Here is a 20,763-nt window from a genome sequence, read left to right on the forward strand (position 1 = left end):
TTTCTCCCCGAAGTAGCTTCCTTTTTGATCCCGCAGAGGCTGGCGCCTTCCAAAACACAACTTGTCTGGCTTATTAAATAGTTTGACCTGAAGAAAAAACGCCTGTTGCTTCTCAACCGAGCCTATTGTAAACTTTAAAAAGTCCATGACGGCCTTTAAATTGGCATAATGCTGTGTGACCAACAGTCATAGCAAATCGATTTATTTCTTCATTATGTCTGTTCATAAATGTTTAGATGACTTTTAATATTCTAATGAGTATCAATTTCTTTGTGTATTTGTGTATTCCCATATTTTTTGTCCTGTCTCATATTTTTTTATTTTAGCCTATATAATAATTTAAAAGGATTCCTTCATAACCTTACAAAGAATTTTGACACTTTGAGCAAACTTTACCCACATTTACTTTTACGCATTCTTCTGCATCTTATCAAAACGTTCTCAGGTGCGAAATTAATTAATTGAAAGGTTCCAATGAGTGCTCAACTAATGGATGTAAATACTCATGAGGCCTCCCCACTGGTTAATTGCGCTAAAATTGGTCTACTTTGTGTTCCGCGGAGACAAAAAACCCTTGAGCTATCAATGCACCAGCTCCGCACGGGGTCTGTATGATTAAAACTTCTTGTCGCTTTCAACCGGCCTCTTGATGTCTCTTGGAAGGCAGCGGGCCAATGGGGAAGGAGGAAAGGAGAGCTGGGAACGTCACGAGGCCAAGTTGAGACGATGATTGGACGGCGCGGAGAGGTGAACACTTACTGCGCTTTTATAGACGACCCCATCTAGTGAGTTTAGCTACTGGGCAATATTCTGACAGCGCGAGGACAGCACCGGACACCATACTCTCGCACGCGATCCGATTCCCCTGAGCTGGCCAGGCGAAGGTGTATGGCCCCGTATCCCTTTGAGATGAATCCCGTTGGCCTACCGGGGTCTCCGTCCCACGAGATTAAACTCCACCAGAAAGAAGAGTCGGATATGGAGGGTGAGGAGCTTCAACCCAAAGACATGACAACCGACAAAGGATACAAAATGAAGACGAGCAGTCTTCCATTCAGCGTCGAATCATTGATTTCCAAGAAGACAACCTGCAGGAATTACTATTCTTCTCCCTCCTCGGAATCGGGTCTACTTCAACGGAAGCCTGTGACGGCGGCGGTGCAGAGCACCGAACAGTTTTCTCCAAGGACTTTTTACGCAGAGAGGAAAGTTTCCCCGGAAAGTTCGCAGAGCGTGTCGGACTGTCAGAATGAGGACAATCCAGATTTTTGTGAGAAAGACCAGAGCACTTGGTTCCAGACTTCATCTTTCTCGACTCCCCCTCGTAAGTCCCTCCTTCCAGAGTTATTGGCTGTCAATGCTTTGGTCAACTAATTAGGCCAACTATTCCCTATTGTTTGTCTATAATAATAATAATAATAATAATAATAATATAGTAGTAGTAGTAGTAGTAGCCATATTATTAGCAGTAGTATTATTCATAGTTTTTCTATTATTAGTCTATTATTGATGTTGTCCTATTTATTAGATCTTTATTACCTCACATATTAGATCGTTATAAGCCTACTTCACATCTGTTGTCATCACTGTGGTCGTGCCTGTCTATCCATAAATCAATAGAATTTGCCTCGAAATGTCCCTATAACAGTCTACATATTACAATGTTATTTCAGAGTAGCCTGATAGGTCTAAACTGTGCACCATTAGACAAAGTTCCTGTCTGTTCCGAAGTTTGTCATAGGCCTATTTTGGAATTGGGAAATTGGTAGGCCTACCCATTAAAATCCATGGTGCAGGTATAAACCTTATGTCAAAGTCCTTAAATGCGTACGTTGTTTGGTGAGACTAATTATGATGAAAAAATCATGTTTTATTGTCACATAGGTGCAGTGAAATGTGTTGTATTAAAGGGTCAGCCGTTCTCGAGTTTTCCATTTAATAACAATACCTTTTCATTTATTTGTCCCTCCAGGAAGCTTAAGTCCACCTCCATGTCCTTTAAGGAAACATAAAAACAACCGAAAACCTCGAACGCCCTTCACTACCTCCCAGCTGCTCGCTCTGGAAAGGAAGTTCCGACAAAAGCAGTACCTCTCCATTGCGGAGCGAGCCGAATTCTCCAACTCCCTCAATTTGACCGAGACCCAGGTCAAAATCTGGTTCCAAAACAGGAGGGCTAAAGCCAAGAGACTTCAGGAGGCCGAGTTGGAAAAATACAAACTGGCGTCGAAACCCATGCTACCTGCCTTTGCTCTGCCATTCCCCCTGGGAGCGCACATGGGCTCTCCATCTCTCTACGGACATTCTAACGCCTACCCCAGGCACACTTTACCTGTTCCGGGACTCTTCGGTGGACCTGTCACCTATGGAATGTATTATTTGTCTTGACTTAGATTGTGTATTTACATTTGAGAGAAAATTATATGTCATTTATGTCTTCAAATATGGTTGCAACACTTAACTTTACCCCCTGTCTGAAACGTGGATATATTTTTCAAGAAAGCCATCATTTCCCAGAAAGCCCATAGGCCTATATTTGTCTAAGCGACAGAGATCATTTAAAGATATATGTTGTATAAGCTCATTAAAGTCAAATAGGCCAATACTTGTGGGACATGTTCTCACGCCTAGATATTCTTAGCCTAATGTTGGCCACATTCGTTTTGGAAAAGGTGATTGCAAGATCATTTTATAACAAAGGCCTATAGGCCTTATTTTGTATATTTCTGATAGCGATTTCTGATAGTTGAGCAATTATCAATAGCCAAGTTGGTAATGCTCGTGAGGCCTTAAAACACAACCCGTTTGCCACTTGCAACTAACAGCATGTGTGTAATTGATCACTAGACCTATATATTTTTGTATCCATTTCGATTATACACAAAGGGGGGCATTAACATTAAGTTTATGTAATTTTAACAGGCCTAGACAACGTCAATATCATGGTGCGTAAAATATAGCCCTGTGCGCCATGCAACGAAAAAGTACTTAAAACAGCCTTATTGAAAGTGCCTTAAAATACCAACTAGGCCTATCTTGAGCTCTCGGAAAGCTTACTTGAACTGTAAAATGTCTGTCATTTGTTTAATTTGTTCAATATTGACGATTTTTCATATTCAATTGTCCGTGCATACAATTATGGAACATTATGAATGTGTACATTTGCCGCATTTATTTCCAGTTGCAAACTCTGTAAATCCGGTGTTTCTTTTCATGGAGTGAAATATTACTGTAGAAAACAAATGTGCATAAACAATTTGTACTTTTTTACTATTAGAGAGTAGAGACCTTAAGACCAATTACAAATGGGATATTTGTATGATATAAAATTGATTTTATTTTCAAGAAATATAAATAAATCATTGTAAATTATAGTGTTCACGTGTCCTGCAACTCTGATGGAAGAACACGCAGGAATATTGGTATTTATAAAATATCTCTGTATCTGTACTGTGTACATACATGGTCTTATTTTAATTATTCAGTTATATCTGTAAAAACTGAGCTCAGTAAATAAACATTATAATTTAAACTTCTGTTGGAATGCTTTTGTCTCGGTCAATGAACACTGATTACACGTATTACGTCACACGGTGAACATCAAGACTGAAAGGAGAAATTGACTTTACAGGAACCAATGTAGGCCTACATTATCTCCTCATTTTCTCTTATTAGAAATGTAACAACAATTTCTCATTTCAAGGTTCAGTATTTAGCCTCCAACTATTCTGAATAATATTTGTATAATTCGTTCATCTATGACGACTGAAATGGTAAATTGCTGCAACAAAAACAGCAAAAGTGTTCTTGATACTTTCCATGTTTAAACGAACAATATCCTTAGGCTATATATGTTTCTAAAACAATTTAATTGTTGTGCGAATTAGGCCTACTTTGTCAAGAATAACGGAATTTATAGGCTACCTTCACAAGACTAGACTTGTGCGGCTGTTGTAATATGCCCATCACTACCACTAATAGCCCTACTCCTATGATCATAATTTAATAAAATTGTGTTAATAATAATTATAATCATACGCTTTCATAAGATTTTCCTTGATATATTGTTTTAACTGTGTCTTGTTGCCATTTGTTAAGCTAAACGGTAGTTGGAACGACCAATGACGTTTGGATGCTATGATTTTGTTTTATTAATCTCTGTCATATTAAACACAAAAACAGTAGATTTCAACTAGTATTATTACATCTATCATGTCATTTCTTAATTGCCCATGAACCGTTTTATCATCCATCACCAAGCTTTTCGTATAGGCCTACTCAACAAGTGATGATGTGTCTTCATTTCTCCCATGGTTGTTTAGGCTACAGTTTTGGAATGATATGGCATTTTTCACCACTAAGTATACTAGGGAGCATTAGCGAAATTGGGAGGAGGTTCAGTATTTTTGAAATATGACAATCTCCAAGAAACCCGTCCTGATTTTGGAGTGGTGCGCTTAGTGCGCAAGGGTCCTCGTGTTTGGAACCACTTCACACTCCAACACGGTAGTGGGCGATATACACTCATTATTTTGTTTCCCGACCATTGGATGTACCAAGGAAATAGAAGCACTTCCACAGTTGCGCAGTATGGGTAAACGCCTGGACGTGTGAGGTATTTTTTAAAATTAAAGTATTGTAAATAAAACGTTTTAGTAGCTATGTCATTTGTGGAAATATTAGTTTATGCAACGTGTGCTTGTTCTGCACATGCACGGCATATAATCATTACTGTTACCTTTCCTACACGTCGGCGTTCGTCTGAAATCTCATGTATTTGCATTCCGACCTTGGCTGTAGTATTGGTGCGAACAACTTGCAATGTTGTCAAACATTTAGTTTGCAGAGTTAGCATAAAACATGCAGTTACGTTTTACATTAGTGCTTGCAATGAATAAACAGCGTTTTGCTCATCTGCAGAAGAAAAGTACAAGCGTTGGCATGCTTGCATAATTCAAAACGTGACTATTGTTTCAAGTGTCACCACATTGTTTCTTGACAGCAGTGCTGAAATGGTAGCTGAGCAAACCCAATAGCAATACCCAACTGAATCCATCATGTGTCTTGGCATGACACGTTTCTCCTGGGTAAATCTATTTGAATTCAATCACTTTTTGACAGCATCCCTTGATTTAAACAAAACTTTCCATACATGTTTGTCCATGGAAGAATTGGTCAGAAAGTGACTTTTTGGACCTGAATGCCAAAACATTCAGGAGATTAAGGTGCTCAAAGTTTACTCATTTTGCATACCCCACCATACCATGAGACATCCATGTCTTCATCACTAGACAAGATAAACGGGTGCGTTTAATATCATTTAAAAGCTTGCAAACAGGGTTGTCAAAATGTTATTTAATAACAATTGACATATTTTAACTTTTAACGTCAATTATCTAAAAACTCATGAACTCTGATATTTTTCATATTCCCATATGTTGTAGTTTAGACCCTACTTTACATCATCTGAGGTTTTTGTGTTGTGCCCACCATCGTTTGAGACACAACATGCTCTTGAATACAGGGTGGGTGTCATTTCAATCATATAAATATAATTCATAGAATGGACCTACAGTGGGGGAAAAAAGTATTTAGTCAGCCACCAATTGTGCAAGTTCTCCCACTTAAAAAGATGAGAGAGGCCTGTAATTTTCATCATAGGTACACGTCAACTATGACAGACAAAATGAGAAAAAATAATCCAGAAAATCACATTGTAGGATTTTTAATGAATTTATTTGCAAATTATGGTGGAAAATAAGTATTTGGTCAATAACAAAAGTTTCTCAATACTTTGTTATATACCCTTTGTTGGCAATGACACAGGTCAAACGTTTTCTGTAAGTCTTCACAAGGTTTTCACACACTGTTGCTGGTATTTTGGCCCATTCCTCCATGCAGATCTCCTCTAGAGCAGTGATGTTTTGGGGCTGTCGCTGGGCAACACAGACTTTCAACTCCCTCCAAAGATTTTCTATGGGGTTGAGCTCTGGAGACTGGCTAGGCCACTCCAGGACCTTGAAATGCTTCTTACGAAGCCACTCCTTCGTTGCCCGGGTGGTGTGTTTGGGATCATTGTCATGCTGAAAGACCCAGCCACGTTTCATCTTCAATGCCCTTGCTGATGGAAGGAGGTTTTCACTCAAAATCTCACAATACATGGCACCATTCATTCTTTCCTTTACACGGATCAGTCGTCCTGGTCCCTTTTCAGAAAAACAGCCCCAAAGCATGATGTTTCCACCCCCATGTTTCACAGTAGGTATGGTGTTCTTTGGATGCAACTCAGCATTCTTTGTCCTCCAAACACGACGAGTTGAGTTTTTACCAAAAAGTTCTATTTTGGTTTCATCTGACCATATGACATTCTCCCAATCCTCTTCTGGATCATCCAAATGCACTCTAGCAAACTTCAGACGGGCCTGGACATGTACTGGCTTAAGCAGGGGGACACGTCTTGCACTGCAGGATTTGAGTCCCTGGCGGCGTAGTGTGTCTGATGGTAGGCTTTGTTACTTTGGTCTACAATTTTGTTTCTGGTGTCCTTTGACAGCTCTTTGGTCTTGGCCATAGTGGAGTTTGGAGTGTGACTGTTTGAGGTTGTGGGCAGGTGTCTTTTATACTGATAACAAGTTCAAACAGGTGCCATTAATACAGGTAACGAGTGGAGGACAGAGGAGCCTCTTAAAGAAGAAGTTACAGGTCTGTGAGAGCCAGAAATCTTGCTTGTTTGTAGGTGACCAAATACTTATTTTCCACCATAATTTGCAAATAAATTCATTAAAAATCCTACAATGTGATTTTCTGGAAAATTTTTTCTCAATTTGTCTGTCATAGTTGACGTGTACCTATGATGAAAATTATAGGCCTCTCTCATCTTTTTAAGTGGGAGAACTTGCACAATTGGTGGCTGACTAAATACTTTTTTCCCCCACTGTATCCCTTTACACCAGGGTTTCCTGGTTAAAACTATAATTTTGATATCATGGAGGGTAAATCCTTGCATCCGTAGCTCTGTCTATGAATTTGAGAGTGATAACATTTCTCCAGCCCCATCCCTCAGCTTTTTACCGAACCAGGAACGGGGAGGCCGCTTTGTTAATGTTTCTACTGCTGATTGCCGCATTAAAGTTTGACTACCCTGTTTGTAAGCTTTTAAATGATATCAATCTCAACCGTTTATCTTTTCCAGTGATGAAGACATGGATGTCTCATGGTATGGTGGGGTAGGCAAAATAGGTCGATTTGAGCATCTTTATCTCTTGAATGTTTTGGCATTCAGGTCCAAAAAGTCCCTTTCTACATATATTTATGCATACAGTGCATTCGGAAAGTATTCAGACCCCTCTACTTTTTCCACATTTTGTTACGTTACAGCCTTATTCTAAAATTGATTAAATTGTTTTCCCCCCTCATCAATCTACACACAATACCCCATAATGACAAAGCAAAAACATTTTTTTATAAATTTTTGCAAATATATTACAAATAAAAACCGGAAATATCACATTTACATAAGTATTCAGACCCTTTACTCAGTACTTTGTTGAAGCACCTTTGGCAGCGATTACTACCTTGAATCTTCTTGGGTATGACGCTACAAGCTTGGCACACCTGTATTTGGGGAGTTTCTCCCATTCTTCTCTGCAGATCCTCTCAAGCTCTGTCAGGTTGGATGGGGAGCGTCGCTGCACAGCTATTTTCAGGTCTCTCCAGAGATGTTAGATCAAGTTCAAGTCCGGGCTCTGGCTGGGCCACTCAAGGACATTCAGACTTGTCCCAAAGCCACTCCTGTGTTGTCTTGGCTGTGTGCTTAGGGTCGTTGTCCTGTTGGAAGGTGAACCTTCACCTAAGTCTGAGGTCTTGAGCGCTCTGGAGCAGGTTTTCATCAAGGATCTCTCTGTACTTTGCTCCGTTCAACTTTCCCTCGATCCTGACTAGTCTCCCAGTCCCTGCTGCTGAAAAACATCCCCACAGCATGATGCTGCCACCACCATGCTTCACCGTAGGGATGGTGCAAGGTTTCCTCCCAACGTGATGCTTGGCATTCAGGCCAAAGAGTTCAATCTTGGTTTCATCAGACCAGAGAATCTTGTTTCTCATGGTCTGAGAGTTCTTTAGGTGCCTTTTGGCAAACTCCAAGCGGGCTGTCATGTGCCTTTTACTGAGGAGTGGTTTCCGTTTGGCCACTCTACCATAAAGGCCTGATTGGTGGAGTGCTGCAGAGATGATTGTCCTTCTGGAATGTTCTCCCATCTCCCCAGAGGAACTCTGCACAGTAAATTTTGAAGTGTTAAAGTAACACTTAAAGAGTTAAATTTAACACTATTTCTGAGTGTATATGGTCCCACCCTGAAATAGTGTTAATTTGACTCTTTTCATAGTGTTAACATTTTAGAGTTAAATTAACTCTAAATAGAGTAAAAATTTAACACTCGCTTACACTGAATAGTGTTATTTTAATTTTACACTAAAGGTTAAATAACACTGGAGAGTGTAAATATTACCCTTGGAAGAGTTAATCATTTACTCTTCTAAAATAACAAATCAACTCTGATTGAGTTTGATTCCAGTCCAGTTTAACACTGCATGGAGTTGACACTCAAGGTTAAAATAACTCTGATAAGTGTTGATGTTACACACTATTGTGTTGATAATTGACTATCTTGCAGTGAAAAACAAGCTCAAATAGAGTCAAATTCTAACACCGTATAGTGTCACGGAAATAAATCTCAGCATTATTCATTTTACACTTTTTTAGTGTCAAATTACACCAAATACTCCATTAAGTGAGTAAAAATCACAACTTACCACAAAATAATGCATTTCAAATTTTTATTAACAGCTCAACTATGTCAGGCTAAAATATATTAAGAATACAAATCCCTTTTTAAAACATTGACCTTAGGTTTCCATAAAATGGCAATAGGGAACAACATACAAGGAGGAATCTGTCGTTCCATACTTCATTTGAACATCAAAAGGTTTAAAGTAACACAGTTCAGTAATGTTGATCACCTTTTGAACCCTGTCTGGATGCATCCTGACCTTAAAGGCATAGTAATGGTAATCAAAACACACTGTTTCCATCAGTTTTCCACAGAGCAATACACAGTCATCTTTCACAGCAATAATTTTGATTTTACAAAATACAGGCATCTCAAATGCTACCTCAGTACAGATAATGAAGTCACGGCGGTACTCTGTACCATGATGTTTGATCCACTTGGCAGAAAACACACTGGTAGACAATACAGACCCACATTTTAAAGCAATCTCGGGACCTTCTTTGAGCTCACTAAGTGTTACCATCTTCCCCGAACCTAAAGTTAATCTTTCCTTGCTAAAGGACTCTCGATACATTGCCATACAACTTTGGTGCTTTTTGGCTAATGTTTTTGTTACATTTTTAAAGCTTTTTAATTGCTTCTTAAAAAATTATGTTTAGCTTCATAACGCATGCACCACATGTGCAGAACTGGGCCGATGTTTTTTATATTACGAGGGTAATGAATCATGAAGTGATGCTTTGGTAAGAGATTGATTGCAGGAAACAACTGCTTGAAGAGCTGATGATGATCAATGATTAAATGTTTGAGGTAAATGGTCATGCCTTCTGTAAGGACTGGGGAAAATACAATGTTAACAATGTGTAGAAGCAAAAGTAGAAGATGCCAGTGCTGGTCATCTGACTGTATTAAATCACCAAATAGCAAAGGCATATTACGTAATAAGCACCAAGACTGTATAGCATTCAACCCCAAATCATTACTTCCATCAAACAACTTTACTCTAGGTGGACGGTTTCGCTGCTGATTGTATCCATAGTCAAAAGCATGTATTCTACCAGCCAGTTGTTCAGCATTTAGGAAGTTTTCCTTAATGTACTGCAGGACAAGTTTGACTTCAAACTGAGCAACTCCTTCTAAAATATCGTGCATTATATCTACAGAAAAATTGTTGGCTGTATTAAAATACTGTAGTGAATTCAGCAGACAAATGCGTTTGACACCATAGATATGAGGTAGTGTAGGATCTGTTTGTAAAGTTTGACAGTGCAGTTTGTGCATCTCGATAGTTCGTAGTACAACTTTTGGATCATCTTCACAGAACACAGTTTGAAAACAATCTTTCTCAAGGAGACAGAAACGACAACAATACCTTGCCCCAAATGACTCCACAAAGCCAAATAAACCATGCAACCCAAGATTATCACCAGTGACCTGAACTATGGTACCGTGAATCACATCTTTCAATCTGGGAACTTTAAGTCCCTCTGTCTCGAGTACTTTAAGATCACTGACAAGTGGCTCAAGTATCAAATTAAAACCATAACGCTTGATGTCCTGCGCATGGAAAAGAGCACCCAAATGAATATTTATCAATGATGAATTAAAGATTGGGGGAAAATTCCTTAATGTAAAGTATATAGCACCTAATTTGTGTATACCCTTTTTAGACCCCAAGGGGTTTGCTGTTTCAAAGTCGTCATAAAATAGCTGGATCTGTATGGCATCTTTTTCTATAGAGAATAAGGGACTTTTTTTAAAATAGGCGGCATCTCTCAAGTCTGCATACACACCTTCCTTGGGCATGTGCCTGGGCTTGAACATGTCTGCAAGTTCTGGGTTTTGAAAAATGGCCTTTAGTGTTTCTAAAATAGGAATATATGCAAACTTGTCAGTTACAACGACCTGATCGTATGTCCCAGTTGTTTTGTTTCTTCTGCTGTCAAATCTTGTGCCAAGCACCTTTTCAACAGGTTCTACGATTCCCCATTTCTCTTTGAAGTGTTTATTTCGTTTAGCTTCTGAATTTAAGGGTGTGAAAGGGTTTTCCAACTTTTGCAAAGATTGTTCTATTCTGTTCTTATTTTCAGTTTCCTGTGGAGATAAGCACTGCAAAGCTGCATCTGTAGCTTGACTTTGAATCTCAAAAACACTTCTTCCATGGAGGAAACAAAACTATTTACAGTAGATTGACTTAATCCAGCTGCTTTTAGTTGTGTAACAGCAGAGGCACACATATCTAGAGTGCTCCTGTTGGACTTTTTCAACAGAGTAGATGTGGCTACCTCGTGTTCATTAACTGTCCGTGACGTTGTAGCTGTCTCCTCTACATTAGTGGTCACTGCCTCTCCAATGCTGCTTAAATAAACATCAGGGTCAACCTGTTGGTCAATATACTCAGTGTGTTTTGTGTTTAAATGTTTCCTAAAACCAGAAAACGTACCAAACGCACAGCCACATCCAGTCTGAGCACATTTAAGCCGGAGATTTTTTCCAGGCAAGTAACCGTGAACTAATCGTAAATGCCTAACAAGCATATTTGAACTCGATAACTCAGCCTGACAAACAAAACACTTCATGTTCGAGGAGAAACTTCAAGCACTAATGAAGTAACCTCGCCCTGATTTCAGCAACACGAGGGCTCTCTTTGACCTTGCCAGCATCGATGCTGTACACTGTAGTTTGGATGAAAGTGTACATGTTGTGGAGCATGGTGTTGTAGGATGTGCCAAACACAAAATGTAACTTAAATAGTTCGTCAAAAGCAACAAGAGAAGAGGTTGACCTGCAAGGTATGGCATTCTTGTCGATAATGATGAAGAACTGGTGGATTGCATTCTTCTTAACTCCAACAGCTAGGAGATAGGGCTGAGCGCTAGTAGTGATGGCATCGAGATGCTCTTGAATGTTTGTTCCGGTCTGCGAAGACAAATGAGGGAAAACTGTAGTTAATGGCCAAGTAGTTGTAGAATATGCAGAAAGAGCCAATACACTACTCTTATTGAATATGAATATTGAATGAATACTTGTAGCCTAATATTAGGTGTTCATACCACAAATTAGAAAAAATACAAACCTTCTTGAATACCACAAGATGTTTCTCTGCTTGGGATGCGGAAACCTTTCCTGGTCTCTTCCGACCCTGAGCGGAGGGTGGAATCAGGTGTATAAGCAGTAAAACCGATGACAGATCACTGTCCCAACCTGTAACAACACAAGTTCAATGTTAACACACTTCAGTTACGTTGTTTTCTTTACAAAAGACCCCCAGACAGACAGCAGTTCTACATCACAAGAAGTTCTCTAACTAAAACATCCACAGGGCTGAGTCAAATCTCAAAAGTTTTGTTCAATATACTGCTACAGAACGTACTCGTAAATCTTTCACAGATCCAGCTTCTTAGTATTATGTTGATATTTAAATGTTTACACATAATGTTGATATTGCAATACAACACAAAAGGTAGGCTTACAAGCATCTTACCAAAGTCAACATCCAATTCAGTGCCATCCTCAGGAGGATCAGCTGCCAGCAAGAGTTCTTCAAGCTCACTTGTGGATGGAAGCTTTCTGCAATAATAGACACCATGAACTTCATAAAACAAAGAAATAACGTATTCATTAATTAGTCTAATTAACTGAAACAAACCTGAGTCATATTTGATGGTTAGCACCCCAGTTGAGGGATCCTTTATAATATCCTCAAAAACATCATCATCCAATTCAGTCCCTGAACTGTCAACAATTTTCACACCTTCTGTTACAGCTGGGACACCAAACTTTGCAAATGCTAGAAAAAACAGGGATAAAAGCTTGTGTAAACAAAAGTAAATCATTATTTATATAATAATTTCACTGTGTACACCTACCTTACCCTATAAAATAGGTTTTAAACAAACACTATTAAGTGATTAAAATGTTTTTTTTTGTAGCATCATAACTATACCTTAAGCAATGCATCCACAATTAAAGTGTAGTTACCAAGGGCAAAACAGAAGAAATTTAGACGTACAAAAATGGACCAGTTCCAAAAACCTGAGAACTTAACATGTCCCATCATTTTAGGAATATTCCAGTATATCAATTTTAAACAGCTAAATTCAGACAGTTATTACTAACATTGTCAAATTCTTACCTGCAATCAAAAAGTCTTTCAGATTTGGCTCAGTTATTCTGACAAATTTTTGGACATCTCCAAGTTTAGCTTTAAGCAGCATGCTCCCTGCAAATAGTATCAGTACAATTTCTCACAGTTAAAAAGTTGATGGTCTTATTTTAGCAGTATTTCCTCAAATATAAGAAAAATATTGTTTCAAGCCACCAAAGTGCTGAGAAATGATCAGCACTTTTGCAGAAATGGCCAGTTAAATTGAAGTTACTGTCAAACACATTAAAAAGGATAACGTCTGATTTTCATCCTTGTAACATTAATGTTACCGCCTTGCCCGCACAATTACTGCAATTGTTGGGTCTTGGTATATTATAGAGTGTGGTCTAGACCTACTCTGTCTGTAAAGTGTCTTGAGATAACTCTTGTTATGATTTGACAATATAAATAACATTGAATTGAATAATGTTAGCTAAACGTTACACCATAAGTGTGTGCTAAGATAGTGCTTAAGTATTTTAACAGTACTGCTGCTGCTTTGAAACCCGAAAGTCATTTTGTATAATATCCAGAAAAAAATAAAGGCACACCGCTTAAGCAGTGTCCAAGGTTAATGTCTACCCGCCGTTAACATAATAAATCCATGCCACCCGCACATAGTTAGCCAGTCAAGCTAACGTAGCTAACTGTAGCTAGTTTAGCCAACTCCCCTTAGTCTTTGCTATGTTCCTGTAATATCTGAACGTTAACAAGAAGTACACAATCCCCCTCCACGTTGTATTAACATAACTTACAATAAATCGGGCTGACATTGTCTAGTTTGAACGTTATGTTCGTCAGTTAATGTTAATTAACGTTAGCTTAATACTGCTGGCACATGGACTGGACAGAAGTCAGTCACAACATGTTAACGTTAGCCTTTTTTAAAATTCGACATTTTAAGACCTAAAACCAACTAGAGTGCACTGTTAGCAACGATATAAAGTAATTCTTAAATGCTGCTTCTGTTAAAATGACAAATAATGTGTGTATAGTCGCTTAGGAGAAACTTACCGCAGTCATTCCACATGAAGAAAATGGCGCCGTGAAAATGTGTGGTCCGTTTGAGACGAGTCGTAGGTGGGCGGAGCTTTCCAGAGTACGTCTGACACTGCGTCTTTTAACAACGTACTTTTTCACCAACACTGGGCGGTATCTTACTCCAACTGTTGTAGTAATAACTCTGTAAGAGTCAATGTACTTTGACACTGCATATTTAACACTATGGAATTTACTGTGTGGAGCTCTGTCAGAGTGACCATTGGGTTCTTGGTCACCTCCCTGACCAAGGCCCTTCTCCCCCAATTGATGAGGGGAAAAATAAAGTTGATCAATTTTAGAATAAGGCTGTAACGTAACAAAATGTGGAAAAAGTGAAGGGGTCTGAATACATACCGAATGCAATGTAAATGACACAGACTCTGCCTGTTCATGCCCTATTTTCCTGTATGCGGATGATTCTGCCCTCTTGGCTTCACATTAGAATAAGGAGACTGTTGAAAAGACCCTAAGCAGTGAACTGACTAAAGTCAGTAAGTGGTTATCTGACAACAAACTGTCTCTGCATTTAGTCAAGAGAGAATGTATACTTTTTGGTTCCAAACACAAAGTGAGAAACTCTTCCAACTTCTCGGTCAAGTGTAATGGTCTAGCAGTGAAGGAAAGAAGCTCTGTTACATGCTTGGGATGTGAACTGGACCAACACATGACAGGTGAACTCATGGTTCTGAAGGTCATTGGGAAAGTTTACTCCAGGACAAAGTTCTTGGCAAGAGTAGCCAAGTTCCTGGATATAGAGACGATGAGGACCCTGACAACATCTCTGATCCAGTGCGACTATGACTATGCTTGTATCTTATGGTTCAGTGGCATAACAAAAAATCTTAAATACAAACTTCAAATGGCCCAAAACAAACTAATGATATTGATACTCAAGCTCAGCACTAGGACACACATTGGTCCTTGTCATTTCAGGAAACTGAACTGGCTTCCAGTTGATCTCTGGGTGATGCAGATCAAACTGTTGATGGTTTTTAAAGTTATACATGACCTTGCCCCCAGTTACCTGTCTGGTTATTTTAATTTCATCACACCAGAGCCAGTGTTGCCAATATCAGACCTCTGCGCTATAGGAGCATGGCTGGAAAAAGCTATTTCCTTAACACTGGTGCCAAGGAATGGAATGGTGTACCAAACCATACAAAATCCATCCCTATGCTAGGGAGTTTTAAGATAAACGTTAAGAAATAGTTTATGGGCAAAATGCTTTAAAACTGCACAGGCTTAAAGAAAGTATAATTGTTTTCAATTAACGTTACATGGTCATCTATTTCCTCCCTATTGATGAGATTATTTTCATGTTATAATCTGTTATAATCTTGTGTATATTTTGTTTTCATGTATTTTCAACTTTTTGTGTCATCCTCGATGATTTTAATGGCATGGTACTGTATCTACATGTGTGGTTGTATTGTGTTTTAAAATGGTCAAATAAATCAAATCAAATGGAAAAAGAATAATTCTACAATGGGAAAATATGTATGGAATGTTTCGTTCAAATCAAAAGGGGTGCTGTCAAAAAGTCAAATGGATTTACCCTCCTTTGAAGATTGTGTAGTTGAGATTGAGAATATTGAGTTCTAATACTTCTCTGTAATGTCTAATGTGAGTTGAATTTATTCATTCCTTTTAGGATTAAGTGTATCCTCTCTCCTGCCCAACAGATCTACAGGATGGGAGCAGGCCGCCGCGTTGCCCAGAAGGCCATTGACTGGCCCGGCATTCGCTGAGAGGGTACCACTCAACCAGAGAGGCATGTTCAATGACCTGAAGACGCATAGCGATGCCATCTCTGCCAAATCAGTGGCACTCATTTAGCAAATACTTTCAAATACAATCTTTGGCGAAGAATATCAACTCCCACAATGATAAACTTGATACATTATCTAATAGCAATATAAACTCAGCAAAAAAATAAACGTCCTCTCACTGTCAACTGCGTTTATTTTCAGCAAACTTAACATGTGTAAATATTTGTATGAACATAACAAGATTCAACAACTGAGACATAAACTGAACAAGTTCCACAGACATGTGACTAATATAAATTGAATAATGTGACCCAGAACAAAGGGGGGGTCCAAATAACAGTCAGTATCTGGTGTGGCCACCAGCTGCATTAGGTACTGCAGTGCATCTCCTCCTCATGGACCAGATTTGGCCGTTCTTGCTGTGAGATGTTACTCCACTCTTCCACCAAGGCACCTGCAAGTTCCCGGACATTTCTGGGGGGAATGGCCCTAGCCCTCACCCTCCGATCCAACAGGTCCCAGACGTGCTCAATGTGATTGAGATCCGGGCTCTTCGCTGGCCATGGTAGAACACTGCCATTCCTGTCTTGCAGGAAATCACACACAGAACGAGCAGTATGGCTGGTGGCATTGTCATGTCACTGGAGGGTCATGTCAGGATGAGCCTGCAGGAAGGGTACCACATGAGGGAGGAGGTTGTCTTCCCTGTAACGCACAGCGTTGAGATTGCCTGCAATGACAACAAGCTTAGTCCGATGATGCCGTGACACACCGGCCAGACCATGACGGACCCTCCACCTCCAAATCGATCCCGCTCCAAAGTACAGGCCTCGGTGTAACGCTCATTCCTTCGACGATAAACGTGAATCCGACAATCACCCCTGGTGAGACAAAACCGCGACTCGTTAGTGAGGAGCACTTTTTTTAGTCCTGTCTGGTCCAGCGACGGTGGGTTTGTGCCCATAGGCGACGTTGTGCCGCTGTCTTAGGCGTCTCACAGTACGGACATTGCAATTAATTGCCCTCATGCAGTCCTCATGCCTCCTTGCAACATGCCTAAGGCACGTTCACGCAGATGAGCAGGGACCCTGGGCATCTTTCTTTTGGTGTTTTTCATAGTCAGTAGAAAGGCCTCTTTAGTGTCCTAAGTTTTCATAACTGTGACCTTAATTGCCTACCGTCTGTAAGCTGTTAGTGTTTTAACGACCGTTCCACAGGTGCATGTTCATTAATTGTTTATGGTTCATTGAACAAGCATGGGAAACAGTGTTTAAACCCTTTACAATGAAGATCTGTGAAGTTATTTGGATTTTTACGAATTATCTTTGAAAGACAGGGTCCTGAAAAAGGGACGTTTCTTTTTTGCTGAGTTTAATTGATTTAATAGCAATATTGGATCAATGGGGCAATGGTGACTGGCTTGTAGGATCCCTATGATTTCTCTCTGTCTGGAGTTACTACAGGACTGCAGTGGCCAGAGCAGGGATGGTGGATGAGTTTGAGAAGAAGGTGTAACCCTTCAGAAAATAGGGTTTTGCCAATGTGCACGCCTGATGTGCCAATGTGATTGATTCGTTGGATATAAAGGTACTCATTTAGATGCTGTTTCCCCCCCTACGGTTCAGTGCCTTGACTATTCCAGTGCCGGTAGTCACACAGACCAGTGCCATCGATGCTCAGGAAGAAGAAGCGGTGAGTTACAAGTCAAATGGGTAGGGTCAGGAGTTTTTCCAGGGCAGGGTGTTACCATAGAGAACGATAGAGGACTCTTCTTTGTATCTGTCCCATTATGGCATCTGTGAGCGCACTGTCAGCGCCATTGATGCCATCTCCATTTTGAAGTAGTCAATGTTCTTCTTCTACTACTTTTCTGAGTTGGTAAACAAACTGAAAGGGTGAATACTGCCACCTGGATGTGTTGTTTGAACAGGAAAAAGCCATGGTTGGCGATTTACTGCAACCTGCAGTTATGGAATGTTTGCTCATGAGTATAATTAATGGGCTGATTCCTCCTGATGACCCGGATGGAATTGTGTGATCCTTACTTAACCCATAGGAATTTCCACCCAGTTGACTACTTCAAAATGGTGAAAGTCCTCAATGGCGCTACCCATGCTAAAACAGGGTTTTGGGCACTGGAGTCCTCTATCTATCTCTATGGGCGGTGCATGGTCAGGAAAAACTCATGGCCCTAAATGTTAGGCATATTTGACTTAATTTGACTCTGTTTATCTCTGAAATGTGTCTCTGTCCAGTCATGTTGCTCTGAGGTAATGGTATTTTTTTCTCCCTCAGAATAAAAATGCAGTTGCCTACTTGGAGGTGTCCAAGGCCCGCCTAGTATTCAGCGGAGGTGAGCATCCAATACATGCATAGAGTAGAACACTCTCACTCACGCACTTTCTCACTCTCTCTGACACACACACACTGCAAACTGGAGTATGGAGTGAGAGTCAACACATTGTTCTCCTCCTCACTGTTCTCCCTCTCCCAGTCTTCTCAGCTGGAGAAGTTCCACAACATGATCCTGTTCGACCAGATGACGTTCGACAACCTCAACGACACGTTCCCCGAGACCAAGCTGGACAAGGAGAAGCACCCGTACTGCCCCCCCCCCAAAAACCAAAACATGCACCCAGGGGGGGCCCCAAGACCGAGTTTGGGAAACCCTGTCCTAACCTGCCACGTTTATTCTCCTAACCTGCTGCGTAAATTTGCCTAACCTGTTACGAAACGTCACTTCTGCTAGTGAAAAGCGGCAGCCTGCTTTGAGAACAGTGTGAGTTTCCACTAATGCGATACACCTGTAAATGATATGTTCCTGGTAGGATATCCCATTTAATAAACGCTATGGTGTACTGACAGGTTAGTACCACTGGAGGGCAGTATATGCATGTCTTTGGCTCCAGATTGAATGTGGCACCTAGACTCACCTACTTAATTACCTCAGCTCACCTCACACGTTTCATACTAGCGCTAATGTATGAAATTAGCAGAGGTGGGACAAAGTCATTGTTATGCAAGTCACAAGTAAGTCTCAAGTCTTTGCCCTCGAGTCCCGAGTCAAGTCGAGTCAAAGATGAGGCAAGTCCCAAGTCGAGTCAAAAGTCAAAGCCATCAAGTCTCAAGTCGAGTCCAAAGTCCTACATTTTAGTTTCGAGTCATTTCAAGTCCTCTTAGCAAGCCTTTGCAAGTCATTACAAGTCCTCGTAGCAAGTCTTCTCGAGTCATAAGGCGCAAGTCCAAGTCAAGTCACGAGTCATTGATGTTAAAGTCCAAGTCGAGTTGCAAGTCTTTGTACATTTTGTCGAGTCGAGTCTGAAGTCATCAAATTCATGACTCGAGTCTGACTCGAGTCCAAGTCACATGACTCGAGTCCACACCTCTGGAAATTAGTAGTGTGAATCATTTAGGTGTTGTTTGTCGTTAGCTGAACTTATTTATGTCAATGCTGTATTACTGTATGGATTACATTTTAGTCATTTAGCAGACGCTCTTATCCAGAGCGACTAACAATTAGTGCATTCATTTTAAGATAGATACAGTGAGGGAAAAAAGTATTTGATCCCCTGCTGATTTTGTACGTTTGCCCACTGACAAAGACATGATCAGTCTATAATTTAAATGGTAGGTTTATTTGGCGCAGGTTTTACACTGCTGCTACTCACTGTTTATTATCAATGCATATTCCCTTACCCCTACCTACATGTACAAATTACCTCGACTAACCTGTACCCCCGCTCTTTGACTCGGTACCGGTACCCCCTGTATATAGCCTCGGTATTGTTATTTTATTGTGTTACTTTTTATTTTATTTTTTACTTTATTTTATATAGTAAATATTTTCCTAACTATTTATTGAACTGCATTGTTGGTTTAGGCTTGTAAGTAAGCATTTCACGGTAAAGTCTACACCTGTTGTATTCGGCGCATGTGACAAATACAATGTTATTTTATTTTATTTTATTTGAGATCCTAATCCAGGCATTTGTCATCTCCCATCTAGACTACTGCAACTCTGTTTTGGCTGGGTTCCCCGATTGTGCCATCAAACCCCTGCAATTTATCCAGAATGCCGCAGTCCACCTGGTGTTCAACCTACCTAAATTCTGCCATGACACACAGCTCCTCCGCATACTCCACTGGCTTCCAGTCGAAGCTCACATCATCTTCAAGACCCTGGTGCTTGCCTACGGAGCAACAAGGGGAACTGCACCTCCTTACCTTCAGGCTATGCTCAAACCCTACACCCCAACCTGAACCCTCCGCCCTGCCACCTCTGGTCTCTTGGCCCTCCTACTCCTACAGGAGGGCAGCTCCCGCTCAGCCCAGTCAAAGCTCTTCTCTGTCCTGGCACCCCAATGGTGGAACAAGCGTCCCCCTAAAGTCAGAACAGCGAAGTCTCTGCCCATCTTTCGAAAACGTCTGAAACTCCCCCACCCCTCCCCCAAAAGGAACGTATCTTTTCCCGCTAGCACTGACTTTGCTAATAAATACTTTGTTGAGGGAAAACGTACATCATACGATTGTGATGTGTTGTTGTCTCACCTACGGGGAGGGAAAAAAGTATTTGCTCCCCTGCTGATTTTGTACGTTTGCCCACTGACAAATAAATGATCAGTCTATAATTTTAATGGTAGGTTTATTTGAACAGTGAGAGACAGAATAACAACAAAAAAATCCAGAAAAACGCATGTCAAAAATGTTATAAATTGATTTGCATTTTAATGAGGGAAATAAGTATTTGACCTCCTCTCAATCAGAAAGATTTCTGGCTCTCTTAAAGGGAGTGCTCCTAATCTCAGTTTGTTACCTGTATAAAAGACACCTGTCCACAGAAGCAATCAATCAATCAGATTCCAAACTCTCCACCATGGCCAAGACCAAAGAGCTCTCCAAGGATGTCAGGGACAAGATTGTAGACCTACACAAGGCTGGAATGGGCTACAAGACTATCGCCAAGCAGCTTGGTGAGAAGGTGACAACAGTTGGTGCGATTATTCGCAAATGGAAGAAA

The 20,763-nt window shown here is 40.3% G+C and overlaps 3 protein-coding genes across 5 annotated transcripts; 2 read left to right on the forward strand and 1 right to left on the reverse strand.

The window, feature by feature from the left end:
• The first annotated feature begins 775 nt into the window (after positions 1 to 775).
• On the forward strand, positions 776 to 4,109 carry LOC121553981 (homeobox protein MSH-C). The gene is made up of 2 exons (XM_041867399.2): positions 776 to 1,324; positions 1,973 to 4,109. The coding sequence occupies exons 1-2, from the start codon at positions 889 to 891 to the stop codon at positions 2,386 to 2,388; spliced, it is 852 nt and encodes a 283-aa protein (XP_041723333.1). The 5' UTR covers positions 776 to 888; the 3' UTR covers positions 2,389 to 4,109.
• A 4,712-nt stretch (positions 4,110 to 8,821) lies between these two features.
• LOC121578132 lies at positions 8,822 to 14,153 on the reverse strand. Of its 3 annotated transcripts, XM_045223149.1 has the most exons (6): positions 13,951 to 14,147; positions 12,925 to 13,011; positions 12,439 to 12,579; positions 12,274 to 12,359; positions 11,866 to 11,993; positions 8,822 to 11,708 (listed from the first exon to the last, which is right to left on the reverse strand). In XM_045223149.1, the coding sequence occupies exon 6, from the start codon at positions 10,611 to 10,613 to the stop codon at positions 9,420 to 9,422; it is 1,194 nt and encodes a 397-aa protein (XP_045079084.1). In that variant the 5' UTR covers positions 10,614 to 11,708; positions 11,866 to 11,993; positions 12,274 to 12,359; positions 12,439 to 12,579; positions 12,925 to 13,011; positions 13,951 to 14,147; the 3' UTR covers positions 8,822 to 9,419. The 3 variants fall into 3 exon arrangements, with proteins under 3 accessions (XP_045079084.1, XP_045079085.1, XP_045079086.1); XM_045223150.1 differs by lacking the exon at positions 12,925 to 13,011 and having other exon boundaries at positions 13,951 to 14,146; XM_045223151.1 differs by lacking the exons at positions 12,439 to 12,579; positions 12,925 to 13,011 and having other exon boundaries at positions 12,274 to 12,381; positions 13,951 to 14,153.
• A 503-nt stretch (positions 14,154 to 14,656) lies between these two features.
• LOC123491685 (ATP synthase subunit d, mitochondrial-like) lies at positions 14,657 to 19,180 on the forward strand. The gene is made up of 6 exons (XM_045223336.1): positions 14,657 to 14,796; positions 17,201 to 17,257; positions 17,372 to 17,438; positions 18,042 to 18,086; positions 18,241 to 18,347; positions 19,177 to 19,180. Exons 1-6 carry the CDS (start codon positions 14,657 to 14,659, stop codon positions 19,178 to 19,180), a joined length of 420 nt encoding a protein of 139 aa, XP_045079271.1.
• The last annotated feature ends 1,583 nt before the right edge of the window (positions 19,181 to 20,763 follow it).

Source organism: Coregonus clupeaformis, chromosome 10 (genome assembly GCF_020615455.1).
Source record: "Coregonus clupeaformis isolate EN_2021a chromosome 10, ASM2061545v1, whole genome shotgun sequence".
In the NCBI taxonomy this organism is placed as follows: Eukaryota; Metazoa; Chordata; class Actinopteri; order Salmoniformes; family Salmonidae; genus Coregonus; species Coregonus clupeaformis.